This window comes from Phalacrocorax carbo, chromosome 32, assembly GCF_963921805.1.
Source record: "Phalacrocorax carbo chromosome 32, bPhaCar2.1, whole genome shotgun sequence".
NCBI classification, from domain to species: domain Eukaryota; kingdom Metazoa; phylum Chordata; class Aves; order Suliformes; family Phalacrocoracidae; genus Phalacrocorax; species Phalacrocorax carbo.
The window spans coordinates 252796-271992 of record NC_087544.1 but is presented as its reverse complement, the minus strand read 5'-3'; the positions used below and the strand labels follow the sequence as shown (position 1 = coordinate 271992).

Below are 19197 nucleotides of genomic sequence, written 5' to 3'. Positions count from 1 at the left end.
GAGGTGCCGCCATGGTCATAGAGGTGGTGACATGGTTATGGAGGTGCCACCATGGTCTTGGCAGTGATAAGGTGGTCAGGGAGGTGGTGATGTGCTCGGGCGTGTGCCACCATGATCTTGGTAATGTCAACATGGTCACGGAGGTGGCAATGTGGGTCAGGGAGGTGCTGCCGTGGTCTTGGCCATGGCACTGTGGTCATGGTGATGTCACCGTGGTCGTGGAGGCACAACCATGGTGATGGTATCGTGGCCGTGTTGATGGATCCACGGCCATGGCGATGCCACCATGGTCATGGCAGCGACTCCATGGTCACGCCAACGACACCATGGCCATGGTGATGCCACCATGGTCATGACAACGCCGCCATGATCACGGAGGTGCCACCGTGGCCATGACGATGTCACCTCCGTCATGATATTACGCCCAATCCATGGTGTCCCTCAACCACGATGACCCCCAACCCATGGCCACCCCTCACCGCAGTGTCCCCAGTGCGCGGTGCCCCCCATCGGTGGGTGCCCCCCACCCATGACCCCACCCCCCTCTCCCCAGGCATCGCGCTGGAGCGGGTGTTCGAGTACAGCGAGTACTGGGAGGGGGCGCGGGGGCTCTACGCCGCCTTCGACTGCACAGCCACCATGAAGTCGGGCAACGCGGACGTCTACGAGAACGAGATCCCGGGGGGACAATACACCAACCTCCACTTCCAGGCCCACGCCATGGGGCTGGGCCACAAGTTCAAGGAGGTCAAGAGAGCCTACGCCGAGGCCAACAAACTCCTTGGGGACCTCATTAAGGTGGGGCTGGGGCTTGGAGGGGTTGGGGGTGGGCTGTGTGGGGTCTCCATAGGGGTGGTGTTGATGGAGATGGTCTCCATGGGGTGGGAGGTCTCTGTGGGGTGGTCTCCATGGGGTGGGAGGTCTCCGTGGGATGGTCTCTATAGGTTGGTGTCAATGGAGGTGGTCTCTATGGTGTGTGGGGTCTCCATGGGGTGGTCTCCATAGGATGGTGTTGATGGAGATGGTCTCCATGGGTTGGGTGGTCTCCCTGGGGTGGTCTCTGTGGGGTGAGTGGGTCTCCAGAGGGTGGTCTCCATAGGGTGGTCTCCATAGGGTGGTGTTGATGGAGATGGTCTCTGTGGGATGGGTGGTCTCCTTATGGGAGGTCTCCATAGGGTGGGGGGTCTCCATGGGGTGGTGTCAATGGAGATGGTCTCTGTAGGATGGGTGGTCTCTGTGGTGGTCTTCATGGGGTGGGTGGTGCCCGTGGGGTGGGGGGTCTCTGTGGGGTGGTCTCCACGGGGTGGGTGGTCTTGATGGGTTGGGTGGCCTCCATAGGTTGGGTGGCCTCCATGGGTTGGGTGGTCTCCATGGGTTGGGTGGTGTTGATGTGTTGGGTGGTGTTAATGGGTTGGGTACTCCCCATGGGTAGGTGCTCCATGGGTCAGGTGCTCCCTGTGGGTTGGGTAGTCTTCATGGGTTGGGTTGTCTCCATGGGTGGGTGCTCCATGGGTTGGATGCTCCATGGATTGGGTTGTCTCCATAGGTTGGGTGCTTCATGGGTGGGTGCTGCATGGGTTGGGTTGTCTCCATGGGTTGGGTGCTTCATGGGTGGGTGCTGCATGGGTTGGGTTGTCTCTGTGGGTGGGTGCTCCATGGGTGGGTGCTGCATGAGTGGGTGCTGCATGGGTTGGGTTGTCTCCGTGGGTGGGTGTTCCATGGGTTGGGTTGTCTCCATGAGTGGGTGCTGCATGAGTGGGTGCTCCATGGGTTGGGTTGTCTCCATGGGTTGGGTGCTGCATGGGTTGGGTTGTCTCCATGGGTGGGTGCTCCGTGGGTTGGGTGCTTCATGGGTGGGTGCTCCGTGGGTTGGGTGCTTCATGGGTGGGTGCTCCATGGGTTGGGTTGTCTCCATGGGTGGGTGCTCCGTGGGTTGGGTTGTCTCCATGGGTTGGGTGCTCCATGGGTGGGTGCTCCGTGGGTTGGGTGCTTCATGGGTGGGTGCTCCGTGGGTTGGGTTGTCTCCGTGGGTTGGGTGCTTCATGGGTGGGTGCTCCGTGGGTTGGGTTGTCTCCATGGGTGGGTGCTCCGTGGGTTGGGTTGTCTCCATGGGTGGGTGCTCCGTGGGCTGGGTGCTGCCCATGAGACAAGACCCTTCTAGGATGAGACCCCCATCCCTCGGAAGTCTCCCTCTGGGAGCAGCGTAGAGGGGTGACACCCCGAGGTGACACCGCAAGGTGACACCCGTGGGGTGACGCCGCCGGGTGTTGCTGGGCGCAGGTGACGCCGTCGTCGAAGGTGGTGGGGGACCTGGCGCAGTTCATGGTGCAGAACGGGCTGTCGCGGGAGGAGGTGGAGGCGCGGGCGGACGAGCTCTCCTTCCCCCTCTCCGTCGTGGAGTTCCTCCAGGGTTACATCGGAACCCCCCCGGGGGGCTTCCCCGAGCCCCTCCGCTCCCGGGTGCGTGGGGGTGCCGGGAAGGGACCGGGAGGCACTGGGAAGGGATTGGGAGGTACTGGGAGGGCACTGGAGGGAGCTGAGGGGCACTGGGAGGGCACTGGCATGCACTGGGAGGCAGTGGGAAGAAGTGGAAGGGATTGGGAGGCACTGGGAGGGCACTGGAGGGGGCTGGAGTGCACTGGGAAGGGACTGGGAGGCACTGGGGAGGGAGTGAGAGGAACTGGGAAGAACGGGGAGTGGACTGGGAGGGACTGGGAGGCACTGGGAAGGGATTGGGAGGCACTGGAAGGCCATGGGAGGGGGCTGAAGGGCACTGGGATGGGACTGGGAGGCACTGGGAAGGGATTGGGAGGCACTGGAAGGCCATGGGAGGGGGCTGAAGGGCACTGGGATGGGACTGGGAGGCACTGGGAAGGGATTGGGAGGCACTGGGAGGCCATGGGAGGGGGCTGAAGGGCACTGGGATGGGACTGGGAGGCACTGGGAAGGGATTGGGAGGCACTGGGAGGCCATGGGAGGGGGCTGAAGGGCACTGGGATGGGACTGGGAGGCACTGGGAAGGGATTGGGAGGCACTGGAAGGCCATGGGAGGGGGCTGAAGGGCACTGGGATGGGACTGGGAGGCACTGGGAAGGGATTGGGAGGCACTGGAAGGCCATGGGAGGGGGCTGAAGGGCACTGGGATGGGACTGGGAGGCACTGGAAATGGACTGGGAGGCACTGGGAAAGGACCGGGAGGGTACTGGAGGGGACTGAGGGGTGCTGGGAGGGGACTGGGAGGGACTAGGATGGGAGTGGGAGCCACTGGGAGCCACTGGAAAGGAACTGGGAGGGGTCTGGGGGGACTGAGAAGAACTGGGAGAGGACTGGGAGGGCGCTGGGAGAGGACTGGGAGGCACTGGGGGCACTGGGAAGGCACTAGGAGGGGAGCAGGTGGGACTGGGAGGCACTGGGAGGAGATGGACAGGACTGGAGAGCACTGGGAGGCACTGGGAGAGACCTGGAGGCCACTGGAGGGGACTGGGAGCCACTGGGACAGCACTGGGAGGCACTGGGAGGGTTTACTGGAGGCCGTTGCCGTGGTCCCCAGTGACAGCACATAGTGCTGGTTGCCATGGTGGGTGCTGGTTGCCATGGCAACAGCCCCTAGCAACAGGTCCTGGGGGGGGGGGGGGTTGCCATGGCACCCGACCCTAGCAACAGGTCCCAGGGCCGGTTGCCATGGCACCCGCCCCTAGCAACGGGTCCCAGGGCCGGTTGCCATGGTACCCATCCCTAGCAACGAGTCCCAGGGCCGGTTGCCATGGTACCCATCCCTAGCAACAGGTCCCAGGGCCGGTTGCCATGGCACCCGCCCCTAGCAACGGGTCCCAGCGCCAGTTGCCATGGCACCCGTCCCTAGCAACAGGTCCCAGAACTGGTTGCCATGGCACCTGTCCCTAGCAACGGGTCCCAGCACCTGTTGCCTTGGCACCCGCCCCTAGCAACGGGTCCCAGCGCTGGTTGCCATGGCAACCCTCTCAATCCCTCCCAGCACCCCTCAGCCCCCTCCAGTGCCCTCCCAGTCCCAGCACCGGTTGCCATGGCACCCATCCCTAGCAACGGCACCCTAGCAACAGCCCCAGGGCGTGATGCCCTACCTCCCCCCCCTCCAGTTACCACGTCCCCCACCCCCCGGTTGCCATGGTAACCCCCCCCCCCTTGCCCCCCCCCCAGGTGCTGAAGGACCTGCCCCGCGTCGAGGGGCGGCCGGGGGCTTCGCTGCCGCCGCTGGATTTCGAGGCGCTGGGGCGGGAGCTGGGGGCGCGGCACGGGGCGCCCCCCACCCCCGAGGACCTCCTCTCGGCCGCCCTCTACCCCAAAGTCTACGACGAATTTCGCACCTTCACCTCCACCTTCGGCCCCGTCTCCTGCTTGGGCACCCGCCTCTTCCTCGAGGGCCCCACCATCGCTGAGGAGTTTGAGGTGGGGGAGGAGACTGGGAGGCACTGGGAGGGGACTGGGGGGCACCGGGAAGGCACTGGGAGGGGACCAGGGGCCACTGGGAGGGGAGCAGGAGGTACTGGGAGGGTATTGGGGGACACCAGGAGGCACTGGGAGTGGACTGGGGGGCACTGGGAGTAACTAGGAAGGCAGTAGGAGGGGACATGGGGGCACTGGAAGGCACTGGGAGGCACTGGGGGGTACTGGAGGGCACTGGGAGGCAGTAAGAATAGACTGGGAGGGGCGTGGGAGGGGACCAGAAGGCACTGGGAGGGGATTTGGAGGCACTGGGGGGTACTGGAGGGCACTGGGAGGCAGTAAGAATAGACTGGGAGGGGCGTGGGAGGGGACCAGAAGGCACTGGGAGGGGATTTGGAGGCACTGGGAGGGGACTGAGGGACACTGGGAGGTGATCAGGAGGCACTGGGGCTGTACTGGAGGGCACTGGGAGACACTAGGGTGGCACTGGGAGGCACTGGAGGGCACTGGGAGGCACTGGAGGGCACTGGGAGGGGACAGGGAGGCACTGGGAGGCACTGGGAGGGGACAGGGAGGCACTGGGAGGCACTGGGAGGGCACTGGGAGGGGACAGGGAGGCACTGGGAGGGGACAGGGAGGCACTGGGAGGCACCGGGAGGGGACAAGGAGGCACAGGGAGGCACTGGGAGGGGACAGGGAGGCACTGGGAGGGCAGTGGGAGGAACTGGGGCGAGACTGGGGGACACTGGGGTGACGAACAGTGGAGCCTGGAGTGGGCGGGGCTTGGGGATGTGAAGGGCTTGAGTGGGTGTGGCTTGGGAAAGGGGAGGGGCTCACAATGGGCGGGGCTTAGACCCCTCCCGCACCCCTGTACCTGCCTGGCACCCCTTGCACACCCCCACCCCTCTCACCCCATCGTGCACCCCCGGCACCCCTTGCACACCCATGGAGCCCCTCGTGCACCCCCTCGTGCACCCCCTCGTGCACCCCCTCGTGCACCCCCGGCACCCCTTGCACACCCATGGAGCCCCTCGTGCACCCCCTCGTGCACCCCCTCGTGCACCCCCGGCACCCCTTGCACACCCATGGAGCCCCTCGTGCACCCCCTCGTGCACACCCAGTGGCCCCATTACACACCCCTGGGGCACCTCACGCCCCCTCGTGCACACTCAGCACCTCTCCAAAGGCCTCAGGACCCCTCGCACGCCTGCCTCCTTGCACACCCATCCCTCGCACACCCTCGTGCACACCCGGCAGCCCTCGCTCACCCCTGGGGCCCCTTGCACACCCTTGCACACACTGGGTCCCCTTATACACTCTCTTACACACCCAGCGCCCGCCCCATGCCCCCAGGATCTCTCTTGGCTGTCTCCTTGCACGCCCACCCTCGCACACCCACCCCTCACATGCCCACCCTCTCACGCCCGCTCCTTGCACACCCTCGTGCACACCCAGCCCCCCTTGCACACCCCTGGAGCCCCTTGCACACCCTCTTGCACACCCAGCACCTCTCCAAAGGACTCAGGACCCCGCACACACCTCCTGCCTTGCACACCTGTCCCTTGCACTGCCTCATGCACACGGGGCACCCCTTGCACGCCCCTCACACACCCCTGGGTCCCCTTGCACACCCTCTTACACACCCAGCACCTCTCCCACACCCCCAGGACTCCCCTTGCCTGTCTCCTTACACCCCCACCCCTCGCACGCCCACCCCTCGCACGCCCACCCCTCGCACGCCCACCCCTCGCACGCCCACCCTCGCCCGCGCAGGTGGAGCTGGAGCGCGGGAAGACGCTGCACATCAAGGCGCTGGCGCTGGGGGACCTCAACGCCGCGGGGCAGCGGGAGGTTTTCTTCGAGCTCAACGGGCAGCTGCGCTCCATCCTCGTGCGGGACACCCAGGCCTTGAAGGTGGGGGGCTTGGGGGGGCTGGGGGGGGTCTGAGGGGGGTTTGGGGGGGTCTGAGGGGGGTTTGGGGCGATCACGGGGAGGTTTCCTTGGAGCTCAATGGGCAACTGCGCTCCATCCTCATGCGGGACACCCAGAGTTTGGGGGGGGGGGGCCTTGGGGGAGGCTGAGGGGGCCAAGATGGTCGGGTAAGGGTTTGGGGGGGCTGATGGGGGTCTTGGGGGGTCTGAGGGGGGTTTGGGGGTGTGGTAGAGATAATGGGGGGAGGGTTTTGTGGAGCTTGATGGGCAACTGCGCTCCAACGTCATATGGGACATGCTGGCCTTGGTGGGGGCTTGGGGGGTCAGGGGGTGCTGGGGGGGGTTTGGAGGGGCTGGGGGGGGTCTTAGGGGCGTTTGGGGGGGTCTGAGGGGAGTTTGGGGGGGTCTGAGGGGGGTTTGGGGCGATCACGGGGAGGTTTCCTTGGAGCTCAATGGGCAACTGCGCTCCATCCTCATGCGGGACACCCAGACCTTGGGGGGGGGGCGCTTGGGGGGGACTCAAGCGGTTGAGGGGGGGCTGGTGGGGGTTTGGGGGGGCTGAGAGGGGTCTTAGGGGAGTCTGGGGGGGCACAGGGAGGGTGTGAGGGGCTCTGGGGGTGCTGTGGTGGGGTTAGGGGCATATGGGAGGGATGCAGAGAGGTTTGGGGGGGCACAGAGGGGATGTGAGGGGGGTCTGGGGGGATGTGGGGGGTCCTGGGGGGGGCACAGAAGGGTTTGGGGGGGTCTAATGGAGACGTTTAGGGGAGCCACAGAGGGGTCTGGGGGATGGGGGGGTGCTGGGGCAGACAGGGGTGTCCTGGGGGTTATGGGGGGGTCGCAGGAGCCACAGGAGGGTCCTGGGGGACATTGGGGTGTCCTGGGGGTCACAGCGGGGGGGGGGGGGGGGCCATGAGGGGGTCCCAGGGACCATGGGGGGGTGTGTTCTGGGGGACATTGGGGGGGTGCCCAGGGCCATGGGGGGGTCCTGTGGGATATGGGGGTGTCCCAGGGGACATTGAGGGGGTCCCGGAGACCATGGGGGGGTCCCAGGGGACACAAGGGGGTCCTGGGGGTAATTGGGGTGTTCCAGGGGACACAGGGGTGTCTTGGGGGACACAAAGGGGTTCTGGGCGACTTGGGGGGGAGCTGGGGGGACACTGGGGGGGGGCCCAGGGGTCCTGGGGGACACAGGGGGTTCTTGGGGGACATTGGGGGGTAGCTGGGGGGTCCCTGGTACCATGGTGGGTTCTGGGGGACACGGGGGTGTCCCAGGGGACACAGGGGGGGTCTTGGGGGTCACAAGGGGGTTCTGGGGGACACAGGGGTGTCTTGGGGGACACAAGGGTGTCCTGAGGGACTTGGAGGGGTTCTGGGGGGGACTTTGTGGGGGTCCCAGGGTCCATGGGGGTGTGTGTCCTTGGGGACATGGGGATGTCCCAGGAGACACAGAGGGGTCCTGGGAGACATTGCAGGGTCTTGGGGGACACAAGGGGGTCCTGGGGGACCTGGGGGGGTTCTGGGGGACACAGAGGGGTCCTGGGAGACATTGGGGGGGGTCTTGGGGGAGACAAGGGGATTCTGGGGGGGACTCTGTCGGGGTTTCAGGGACCATGGGGGGGGTCCTGGGGGACATAGGGGTGTCCCACAGGACACAGGGGGGTCCTGGGGGACATGGGAGGATTCTGGGGGATACAAGGGGGTCCTGGGAGACTCAGCACCCCTCCTCACCCCCCTTTTTTCCCCTTCCTCCCCCCACCCCAGGAGATGCACGTGCACCCCAAGGCGGAGCGGGGGGCCAAGGGGCAAGTGGGGGCCCCCATGCCGGGAGAGGTGGTGGAGGTCCGGGTGGATGTGGGGGCGTCGGTGGCCAAGGGGGACCCCCTCTGCGTCCTCAGCGCCATGAAGATGGAGACGGTGGTGACGGCCCCCCTCGCCGGGACCGTCGCCCGCCTCCACGTTCGCCCCGGGATGAGCCTGGAGGGTGATGACCTCATCGTCGAAATTGAGTAGAGGGGGGCACAACAGCCCCCCCCCAAACTCCTCTAACCCCCCCCCCCCAAAAAACCCCACCACCCCCACCCCAAAATCCACCCCCCAACACCGCCACCCTGCCAAATGGGGCGCTGGCCCTTTAAGAGTGGCCTATTCCCACCCTCAGGAAGGGGGTACAGCTCGTTTGGGGGGGGCACCCCTTAATTGGGGGGCACCCCTTAATTGGGGGTGTCACCCCATAATTGGGGGCACCCTTAATTTGGGGGGGTCATTCCTTAGTTGGGGACACCCTTAATTTGGGGGGGTCACTCCTTAATTTGGGGGCCACCCTTAATTTGGGGGGGCCACCTGTTAACTGGGGGGTTCACAAGATAATTGGGCCCACACCCCTTAATTGGGGGGGATCACCCCTTAATTGGGGGTCACCCCATAATTTCGGGGACACTTGTTAATTGGGGGGGGTCACCCCATAATTTGGGGTACCCTTTAATTGGGGGGGTCACCACTTTAATTGGGAGGTACCCCATTATTGGGGGTGCACCCCTTAATTGTGGGCACCTATTGGAGGGTCACCCCATAATCTGGGAGCACCCCATTTGGGGGGGGTCACGCCTTAATTGGGGGACCCCCCCAGAATTGGGGGTGTTGTGTCTTAATTGGGGGGGGTCATCTCTTATTCGGAGGGCGCCCCATTTTGCTGGGCGGTGACGCATTAATTGGGCCCCCCCCCCTTTTGGGTGGGGTACCCCTTATTTTGGGGGAGTGATGCCTTTTTGGGGGGCACCCCATTTTGGGGAGGGGGTGACATATTTTTTGGGGGGGTCACCCCATTGGGGGAGGGTCAGCCCCTTTTGGGGGAGGACTTTGCTTTTTGGGGGGTGTCCCCCCATTTTTGGGGGTCCCTTCACGCTTTTGGGGGGTCCCCCCGACTCTGCCCACCCCCCTTTTAGTGCAGGGGGGGGTCAGGACCCCCCCCATTTCATTAACCGTGTCCCTGCCATGCTGCCTTAGGGGAGCCGGAGGTTTGGGGGGGGGGGGGATCCCCACCGCCCCTCCCCCCACAGCTGCCCTTCCCCCCAGTTTGCTGCCAAATGCCCCTCCCCCCCTTTGGGGATGGGGGAGGGGGAGGGGGCGGAGTCTGTGACCAAAGGGGCGGGATCGAGACTGGACGATTGGAGGGGGGGAGGGGCGCCCCTCCCCCCCACCCCACGGGAACAAACCGGGAGGGGGAGGGGCGGGGGAGCCCCTCCCCCAGCCAATCCCTCCCCCACCCACCCACCCCTCCCCCCATCGCCCTGGGGCGGGGGGGGGGTCGCGGGCAATAAAGACTGGACTAACCACACCCACTGCATGGGGGGGGCGCATATGGGGGCTATAGGGGGTGCTGGGGGTGTGGGGTCCTTCCCTTATAGCTGCTATAGGGGATGGGGGGGAGCTGTAGGGAGCCTATGGGGGGGGCTATAGGGGTCGGAGGGGGGTGGGGGTCCTTCCCTCATAGCTGCTGGGGGGGCGGGGCTGTAGGGAGCCTATGGGCGGGGGGGGGGCCGTGGGGGTCTGGGGGAGCCTATAGGGGAGCAGGAGGGCCCATAGGTGAACGCAGGCGCCTATAGGTAAGCACGAGCTTTATGGAGACCCGGCAAGGCAGCACCAGGGGGAGCGGGTGGGGGGCAGCCGAGGGGGCGGGGCCAGCCCGGGGGGCGTGGTCTGTGCCCGGGGCGGGGCCTGCCCGAGGGGCGGGGGAAGCGCTTGGAGGGGTGTGGCTTATCCTAGAGGGCGTGTCCAGTGGCACAGGGGGCGTGGTCAGTGCTTCACTTCGGGGGGAGTTTGGAGCCAGTGGGGCACGGCCAGAGCCGGAGGGGGGCGGTCCCAGAGAGGGCGTGGCTTCCATCCCCGTAGGCGTGGCTTGCACCCCGAGGGGGCGGGGTCTGTAAGCGCGCCCCCTAGTGGCGGGAGGTGGCGCTTAATCCCTACAGTGGCCGTACCCCAGCCCCCAATGGGGGGGGCGTGTCCCTGCCCTGATGGGCGTGGCTTGCCCCGAAGGGGCGTGGTCTGTAAGCGCGCCCCCTGGCGGCGGGAGGTGGCATTTAATCCCCATAGTGGCCATACCCCTAAACCAAGGTTGGGGGGGGGGGGGGGGGCCATACCATTAGCCTCTCCCCCCAAAAAGTGGGCGTGTCTCCAGGCTAAGGGGGCGGGGGCAGCCGGGGGGCGGGGTTAGCCAAGCGCGGGGGCGGGGCGGCGGCGGCCTTGCGAGCCAGCTTGGCGAGGAGGGGGCTGTGGGGGTGGCGCTGGCGGAGGTGGGCGAGGTGGGCGTCCTGGCTGTCGGCCGTGCCGCCGCACTCCTCGCAGACGTAGAGCTTGGCCCGCCGCTCCTTGTAGGCGTAGCGCTGGGCCACCCCGTGGATCTTCTTCAGGTGGGACTCGAGGGAGCAGCGCTGCGTGAAGGCCTTCTCGCACAGGCTGCACTTGTAGGGGCGCACGCCTTGGGGGGGGGATGGGGACACACACGGGGGGGGGGTTAGGGGGGGCTGCGCCTCCTCTCCGCGGTGTCCCCATCCTCATCTGCATCCCCGGCCCCATCCCAGCCCCGTCCCAACCTCCCCCATCCCATCCCTATCCTTCTCCCCATCCCCAGCCTGTCCTTGTCCCCAACCCCACCATCCCTTACCCCATCCCATCCTTCATCCCCATCCTCATCCTCATCCCATCCTTCATCCCCATCCTCATCCTCATCCCATCCCCATCCATGTCCCCATGTCATCCTTCTCCCCATCCTCATCTTCATCCCCATCCTCATCCTTCTCCCCATCCTCATCTTCATCCCCATCCTCATCCTCATCTGCATCGCCATCCCCATCCCATCCCTATCCCATCCTTCTCCCCATCTTCATCCCCATCCCAGGCCCCATCCTCATCCCCATCCTCATCTTCATCTCCATCCTCATCCTCATCTCCATCCTCGTCCTCATCTGCATCCCCATCTTATCCTTGTCCCCATCGCATTCCAACTCTCCCCATCCTCATCTGCATTGCCATCCCCATCCCATCCTTCTCCTCATCTTCATCCCCATCCCACCCTATCCCATCTTCATCCTCATCCTCATCCCATCCCAACTCTCCCCATCCCATTCCCCATCGTCATCCTCATCTGCATCGCCATCCTCATCCCATCCTTCTCCCCATCTTCACCCCCATCTTCATCCCCATCCCATCCCACCTTCAGCCCCATCCCCATCCCATCTTCATCACCCTCCCCATCCCACCCCATGCCCACCCCATCTTCATCCCCATCCCACCCCATGCCCATCCCATCCCATCCCCATCCTCATCCTCATCCCATCCCAACTCTCCCCATCCTCATCTGCATTGCCATCCCCATCCCATCCTTCTCCCCATCTTCACCCCCCATCTTCATCCCCACCCCCCACCCCCTCCCCCACCCCCTCCCGCACCCCCCACCCCCCACCCCGCCCCCCCGCGCCCCCAAACCCACCGGTGTGGGTGCGGACGTGCCGCTTGAGGTCGAAGGTGTCGTTGAAGCCCTTCCCGCAGTAGGGGCACAGGTGCCGCTTCACCTCGCTGTGACACTTGAGGTGCCGGTTCAGCATCCGCTGGAACCCGAAGCTCTTCTGACACACGGGGCAGGAGAAGAGCTCCGTCCCCCCGGGGACCCCCCCGGCAACGGGGACCCCCATGGGGACCCCCCCTGGCATGGGCATGCCCGGGGGGAGGGGGGCGCCCATGGGGCCCGATGGTACCTGCCAAGACATTGGCGGAGGGGTGGGGTGTCAGCTTGGGGAACCCCAAGTCATGGGGGATCCCAGGTTGTGGGGACCCCAGGTTATGGGGGACCCCCCCCCCCAGCTTGGTACGACCTGTCATAGGGACCCCAAACACAGGGACACCCCATTTTGGGGACCCCTGGCCATGGGAACTCCTCCATCTTGTGATCCTTGGTCATGGGGACCCCCAAACAGAGGGACACCCCATTTTGGGGACCCCAGGTTCTAGGGGCCACCCCAGCTTGTGATCCTTGGTCATGGGGACCCCGAACACAGGGACACCCCAGTTTGTGGAGTCCAACTCATGAGGATCCCCCCATTTATGGGGATCCCAGGTCATGGGGACCACCCCAGCTTGGGACTCTTGGTCAAGGGGATGCCCCAAACACAGGGACCCCCCAGTTATGGGGACCCCCTGTCATGGGGACTCCCCATTTATGGGGACCCCAGGATGTGGGGACTCCAGATTATGGGACCGCCCCCCACCTTGGGACCCTTGGTCATGGGGACCCCCACCCACAGGCACACCCCAGATTGGGGACCCCTAGCTTTGGGACACACACACCCACCCCCCAGCTACAAGGATACCGCAGTTTGGAGACACCCCCCCCATCAAGGGGACCCCCCAAAAAATTGGGACACCCCAGTTTAGGGACCCCCATCATGGCCCCCCCCCATTTAGGGGGACCCCAGGTCATGGGAACCACCAAACACAGGGACACCCCAGTTTGGGGACTCCCAGTCATGGGGATCCCCCAATTAATGGGGACCCAGGTCATGGGGAGTCCAGGTTATGGGGACCCCCCCCCAGCTTGGGACCCTTGGTCATGGGGACCCCCGGTCATGGGGACCCCCAAACACAGAGACATCGAATTTTGGGGACCCCCGGTCATGGGGAGCCCCCTTCTTGGGACCCTTGTTCATGGGGATCCACAAACACAGGGACACCCCAGTTTGGGGACCCTTGGTCATGGCAACCCCCCAGCTACAAGGACACCCCAGTTTGGGGACACCCTCCCCGGTCATCGGGACCCCCTCCAGTCATGGGGACCCCCGGTCACAGGGGACCCCCACCCCCATGACCCCCACCCCCCCATTTAGGGACCCCTCCCAGTCACAGGATGCCCCCCCCAGGCCCTGGGACACCCCAACTTGAGGAAACCCAGACCACAGGCCCCCCCCAACAAGGGGACACCCCCCCCCCAAATTTAGCCCCCCCCTCCCCTTACCTTGCCCTTGGGGTGCAGGAAGGGGCCGTGGGGGGCGCGGGGGGCTGGGGGGGGCAGCGTCATGTCGAGGGGGGACACGGGGGACGCGGGCGCCTCCCCCACCGCTGGCTCAGGGTCCCTGCGCAGGGGGCAGCCCCCCAGGCAAACTGAGGGGGGGGGGACACAGGTTGGGGGGGGTCCTGCACCCCCAAATACCACACCCCCTAATGGGCACCCCCCAATGGGGGAAACACTCCCTGCCATGGGCACCCCTGAATGGGGGAGACCCCCCCCAATTGGATCCCCCTAATGCCCCCCCAATGGGGACCCCCCCTACTGGGATGGGACCCCCCCCAATTTGACCCCCCCCAATAGTCACTTTCCAATCTGACCCCCCCATAAGGATCCCCCCCCAGTGGGACAGCCCCCCCCAAAAGGTGAACCTCCCAAAGTGATCCCCCTCAGTGTGACCCCCCCCAAATGTGACCCCCCCCCCCGATTATGACACTCACACACCCCAGTGGGGACCCCCCCAATATGACCCCCACAAAATGACCCCCCCCCAAATGTGAGCCACTCAGTAGGGACCCCCCCCAATACGACCCCCCCCAATATGACCCAATGTGACCCCCCCCTCCAATTGGGACACACGCCCCCCCCATGACCCCCCCAAATGCTCCCCCCCACCAGGAACCCCTCCAAAACCCCCAGGGCGGGGGGGAGGGGGGGCGCCCCGCCCCCACCATTTTAGGGTTCCCCCGACCGGTCGAGCGGCTCCGGCCGCGACACCCCAAATTATGGGTTTCCGGCGGGTGTCGCCCGCGTGGGCCCCGGGGGGGGGACGCCACCCCCGCCCCCACCCTGCCCTCCCCCACCCCCACCCCCCCCAGGGCCTGGCGGGGACCCAGGCAGCCGGGCACCCCCAAAAAGGGACCCAGGTGTCCAGACCCTGACACCCCCCCCCCCCCCCCCCAAAAGAGGGACTCAGGCGTCTGGGCACCCCCCCAACCCCCCAAAAAGGGACCCAGGCGTCGGGGCACCCCCTGACCCCCCCCCCAAAAGGAACCCAGGTATCCAGGCACCCCCAAAAAAGGGACCCAGGTATCCGGGCACCCCGACACCCCCTCCTCCCCCAAAAAAGGGACCCAGGCATCCGGGTGCCCCCCAGGGGTTTTTGGGGTGCCGGTGACCCCCGTGACCCCCGGGGGGACCCAGGCGTCCGGGCAGGCCCTGGGGGGGCCCTGAGGGGCGGCGGCCGCGTGGCTTCGGCCCCACCCGGGCGGGGCCGTACCCCAACTCTGTCATTAAGGGGTTAATCACCGCCCGGACGCCCGGGTCCCCCCGGGGAGGGGGGGAGGAAACAGCTAAACCAGGGCCCTCCCGGACGCCTGGGGCCCCCCCAAACACTTGGGAACCCCCCCAATACTTCGCCCCCCCCAAAAAGCCTGGGTCCCCCAAAACCCTGGAAAGCCCCGAACCTCTGGCCCTACCCAAACGCCTGGGTCGCCCCCCAAACCCCTGGATACCCCCCCGAACATCTGGGACACCCCCAAATGCCTGAGTCCCCCCCAAACCCCCTGTGTCCCCCCAAACCCCTGGATACCCCCCCGAACATCTGGGACACCCCCAAATGCCTGAGTCCCCCCAAACCCCCTGGCACCCCCCAAACCCCCAGGTCATCCCCAAACAATTGGGTGCCCCCAAACCCCTGGGTCCCCCCAAACCCCTGGGTGCCCCTGAATGCCTGGGTCCCCCCCAAACACCTCGATCCCCCCCCCCCTCAATGCCTGGGTCCCCCCAAAACACCTTGGTCACCTTGAACCTGTGGGTGCCCCTGAACACCTGGGACCCCCCCAAAATACCTGGATCCCCCAAATCCTCAGGGTCCCCTTAAACGTCTGGGTCCCCCCAAACCCCTGAGAACCCCCCAAACCCCTGGGTGCCCCTGAACACCTTGGCCCCCCTGAAAGCCTGGGTCACCCCAAAATACCTGGGTCCCCAAAACGTCTGGGTCACCCCAAACACCTGGGACCCCCAAACACCTGGGTTCCCCCCAAAGCCCTGGGACCCCCCCAAAACCCTGGGTGACCCCTGAACACCTGGGACCCCCTGAAAGCCTGGGTCACCCCAAAATACCTGGGTCCCCCCAAAATACCTGGGTCCCCCAAACACCTGGGTCACCCCAAACACCTGGGACCCCCAAACACCTGGGTTCCCCCCAAAGCCCTGGGACGCCCCAAAGCCCTGGGTGACCCCTGAACACCTGGGACCCCCTGAATGCCTGGGTCCCCCCCAAAATACCTGGGTCCCCCCAAAATACCTGGGTCCCCCAAACATCTGGGTCCCTCCAAACCCTTGGGACCCCCCAAACATCTGGGTCCCCCCAAACCCCTGAGACCCCCCAAACCCCTGGGTGCCCCCTGAACACCTTGGCCCCCCTGAATGCCTGGGTCCCCCCAGACACCTGGGAACCCCCCCAAACCCCCGGGTTCCCCCCAAACCCCCGGGATCACCCAAATCCCTGGCACCCCCCCAAAGCCCTGGGACCCCCCCCCCAAAGCCCCGGGTCCCCCCCCGACCCCCCGGGCCCCCCCGCAGCCCCCCACATACTGGGGACGTAGATCTCCGCCCGCTGCTCGTCCGGGAGTTCGCTCCAGTTGCGCTTGGCCGTGGCCACGCACGGTTTCTTCACCAGGAAGGCGCGGGGCATGGCGGCCGCCCGATCCCCCGACGGATCCCCCCGACGGATCCCCCCGGCGGATCCCCCCGGCGGATCCCCCCGGCGGATCCCCCCCCTCCGGCGGCGCTGGCCGCCCGATCGCCGATTCCCCGGCGGGCGACGGCGGCGGATTCCCGGGTCCCGGCTCAGCGACGGATCCCAGATCCCCCGACGGTTACAGCGCTAGATCCCCAGATCCTTCGTCGCTTTTTGGTGCCAGATCCCAGACAATTTCGATGCCAGATCACAACTCTTTAGTTAATTTCGGTGCCTGATCCCAGATCCCAGTTGGGTTTTTGGGTCCGGATCCTGGATCCCTGGTCACTTTTGGCACCGGATCCCCAAGCTCTCGTTGGTTTCAGGCCCGGATTGTGAGGATTTGGGCGATTCCAGTGCTGGATCCCCCGATCCCTGGCCAGATTCTGTCCTGGATCCCAGATCCCTGGTCAATTTTGACGCCAGATCGCAAGGTTTTTGGACGATTTCAGCGCCAGATCCCCCAATCCTGGGGCAGTTTCGGTCCCAGATCAAAGGTATTTGGTTGATTTCGGCACTCGATCCCCCGATCCCTGGTCGTTTTCAGCACCAGATCCCGAGTATTCGCTCAGTTTCAGTGCTGGATCCTGGATCTTTGGTCAATTCCGGTGCGAGATCCTTGATTTTTGGTCAATTTCAGTGCCAGATTCCAGATTTTTGGTCAATTTTGGCACCCGATCCTGGATCTTCGGTCAATTCCGGTGCCGGATCCCGGATCCCCCAGGTCAATCCCGTCACCGGATCCGGCACCCTCAGTCCATCCCAGTGGCCGATATCCCGGCTGCGGCGTCAACCTCGTGACACCAAGACCCGGCGTCTCCGTCACCGTGTCGTCACCGAGACCCCGTGTCGTCACCGAGACCCCGTGGTGTCACCGAGACCCGGCGTCACCGTCACCTGGCGGCGTCACCGTCACCGAGCCGTGCACCGCCACCTCAACACCACCATCCGTCGCCGGCTACAGCCCGCCGGTTGCTGTCGGTGAGGCCGGTTGTTGCCGGCTGAGCGTCACCGGTCGCGCCGCGGCGGTCGTGTGGTGCCGGTTGTGCCGTGGCGGTTGTGCCGCGGTGCCGGCTGCGCGTCGCCGGCTGTCCCGCCCAGCGAGGTGTTGCCGGGACTGGTGGGACCGGTTGTGCTGGGCCGGTTGTGCCGGGGCCGGGTGTCGGAGCCGGTCGGTCGGGCGCCGTGTTGGGAAATAACGGGGAGCCCCCGCCCCGGCCTGGGGACGCGGGGGGACGCGGGGACGCGGGGACAGGGGACACCAGTGGGGGGACGTGGGGAGAGGGTGGGATGGGGCGTAGGGGGACACAGACGAGGGGACACGGGGACGTGGGGGGACATGGGGACACTGGTGTGGGGACTTGAGGAACACAGGGATGCGGGGACGTGGGGACATGGGGGATGTGGGGACCTGGGGATGGGGGGACATGATGGGATGGGGCACAGGGGGACACGGGCAAGGGGACACAGGGACATGGGGGGACATGGGGACATGGGGACACTGGTGTGGGGACTTGAGGAACACAGGGATGCGGGGACGTGGGGACATGGTGGGGTGTGGGGGTGTAGGGGGACACAGATGAGGGGACATGGGGACATGGGGATGGGGGGGATGCAGGGACATGGGGACACCAGTGTGGGGACATGGGGACACAGGCCCACAGGGACTCCGGTGTCGGGACACGGGGACATGGGGACGTGGGGATGTGGGGACACCGGCCACAGGGCCACAGGGACTCCGGTGTGGGGACATGAGGACATGGGGACGTGGGGACACCGGTGTGGGGACATGGGGACATGAGGACGTGGGGACTTGGGGGGACACGGGGATGTGAGGACATTGTGGGATGGGGCATATGGGGACACGGATGAGGGGACAATGGGACATGGAGGGGACATGGGGACAGAGGGACACGGGGACATGATGGGATGTGGGGACACAAGGACATGGGGACACCAGTGTGGGGACATGGGGACACGGGGACACAGAGACGTGGAGACGTGGGGACACTGGTGTGGGGACAAGGGGACATGAGGGACACAAGGACGTGGGGACACTGGTGTGGGGACAAGGGGACATGAGGGACACAGGGACATGAGGATGTGGGGACACTGGGGACATGGACATGGGGACATTGTGGGATGGGGCGTAGGGGGACATGGACAAGGGACGTGGGGATGTGGGGACACGTGGGGGATGTGGGGACCTGGGGACACTGATGTGGGGACATGGAGGACACGGGGCGATGGGGACATTGGGACAATGGGGAGACTGATGTGGGGTCTTGGAGGACATGGGGAAGTTGGGGGACACAAGGACATGGGGACACAGGGATGTGGAGGACATGGGGGGGACATTGGATGTGGGGACATGGGGACATGGGGGGTCACGGGGACCTGGGGACACAGGGACATTGGGACGTGAGGACATGGGGACACTGATGTGGGGACATCGGGGTGGGGAGATGGGGGGACATGGGGGACACAGGGACATGGGGGATGACAAGGGGACCTGGGGACACAAGGACATGGGACGTGGGGACACTGATATGGGGACATTAGGGTGGGGGGACAGGGGGACATGGGGGACACAGGGACATGGGGGGACACTGAGGTGGGGTCATGGAGGACAGGGGGACACCAGGGGACAGGGGGACACCAGGGGACAGGGGGACATGGGGGGGACGGGGGTGAACAAGGACACGGGGACATCGGGATGTGGGGCCACAGGGGCCACAGGGGACACGGGGACATGGGCTCCCCCCCCCCCCGCATGTCCCCCTCCCCCGTGGCCGCCCTGTCCGGGGGTGGGAGCGGGGCCCTGCCCAGAAGCCCCCCCGGGGACCCCCCCGGGCCCCGGCAGGACGCGGCCACGCCCGGGAGGGGCCGGAGGAACCGGTGACACCGGGACGGCCCCGGGGGTGGGGTGGGGGGGGGCACCCGGGCGCCGGGGTCCGCCCACGTGGGGCCCCCCACCCCCCCCAGGGGACCCAGGCGTCCGGGTGACACCCCCCCCCACCCCATAGGGGACGCAGGCATCTGGGTGACACCCCCCCCCCCCCCCCACCCAGGGGACCCAGGTGTCTGGGTGACCCCCCACCCCACCC

The 19197-nt window shown here is 66.1% G+C and overlaps 2 protein-coding genes across 6 annotated transcripts in view; one reads left to right on the top strand and one right to left on the bottom strand.

The window, feature by feature from the left end:
• Positions 1–8407, top strand: part of PC (pyruvate carboxylase) — a 30967-nt gene extending 22560 nt beyond the window's left edge. For all 5 annotated transcript variants that reach the window (XM_064437519.1, XM_064437523.1, XM_064437521.1 and 2 more), the window contains exons 17-21: positions 554–798; positions 2281–2460; positions 4177–4425; positions 6196–6336; positions 8115–8407. In XM_064437519.1, the coding sequence (XP_064293589.1) occupies positions 554–798; positions 2281–2460; positions 4177–4425; positions 6196–6336; positions 8115–8363 (1064 nt within the window). In that variant the 3' untranslated portion in view covers positions 8364–8407. The remainder of the gene's footprint in view (positions 1–553; positions 799–2280; positions 2461–4176; positions 4426–6195; positions 6337–8114) is intronic.
• A 2121-nt stretch (positions 8408–10528) lies between these two features.
• OVOL1 (ovo like transcriptional repressor 1) lies at positions 10529–16069 on the bottom strand. Its single transcript, XM_064437470.1, has 4 exons — positions 15946–16069; positions 13357–13502; positions 11839–12103; positions 10529–10827 (listed from the first exon to the last, which is right to left on the bottom strand). Exons 1-4 carry the CDS (start codon positions 16043–16045, stop codon positions 10529–10531), a joined length of 810 nt encoding a protein of 269 aa, XP_064293540.1. The 5' UTR covers positions 16046–16069.
• Positions 16070–19197: the final 3128 nt, after the last annotated feature.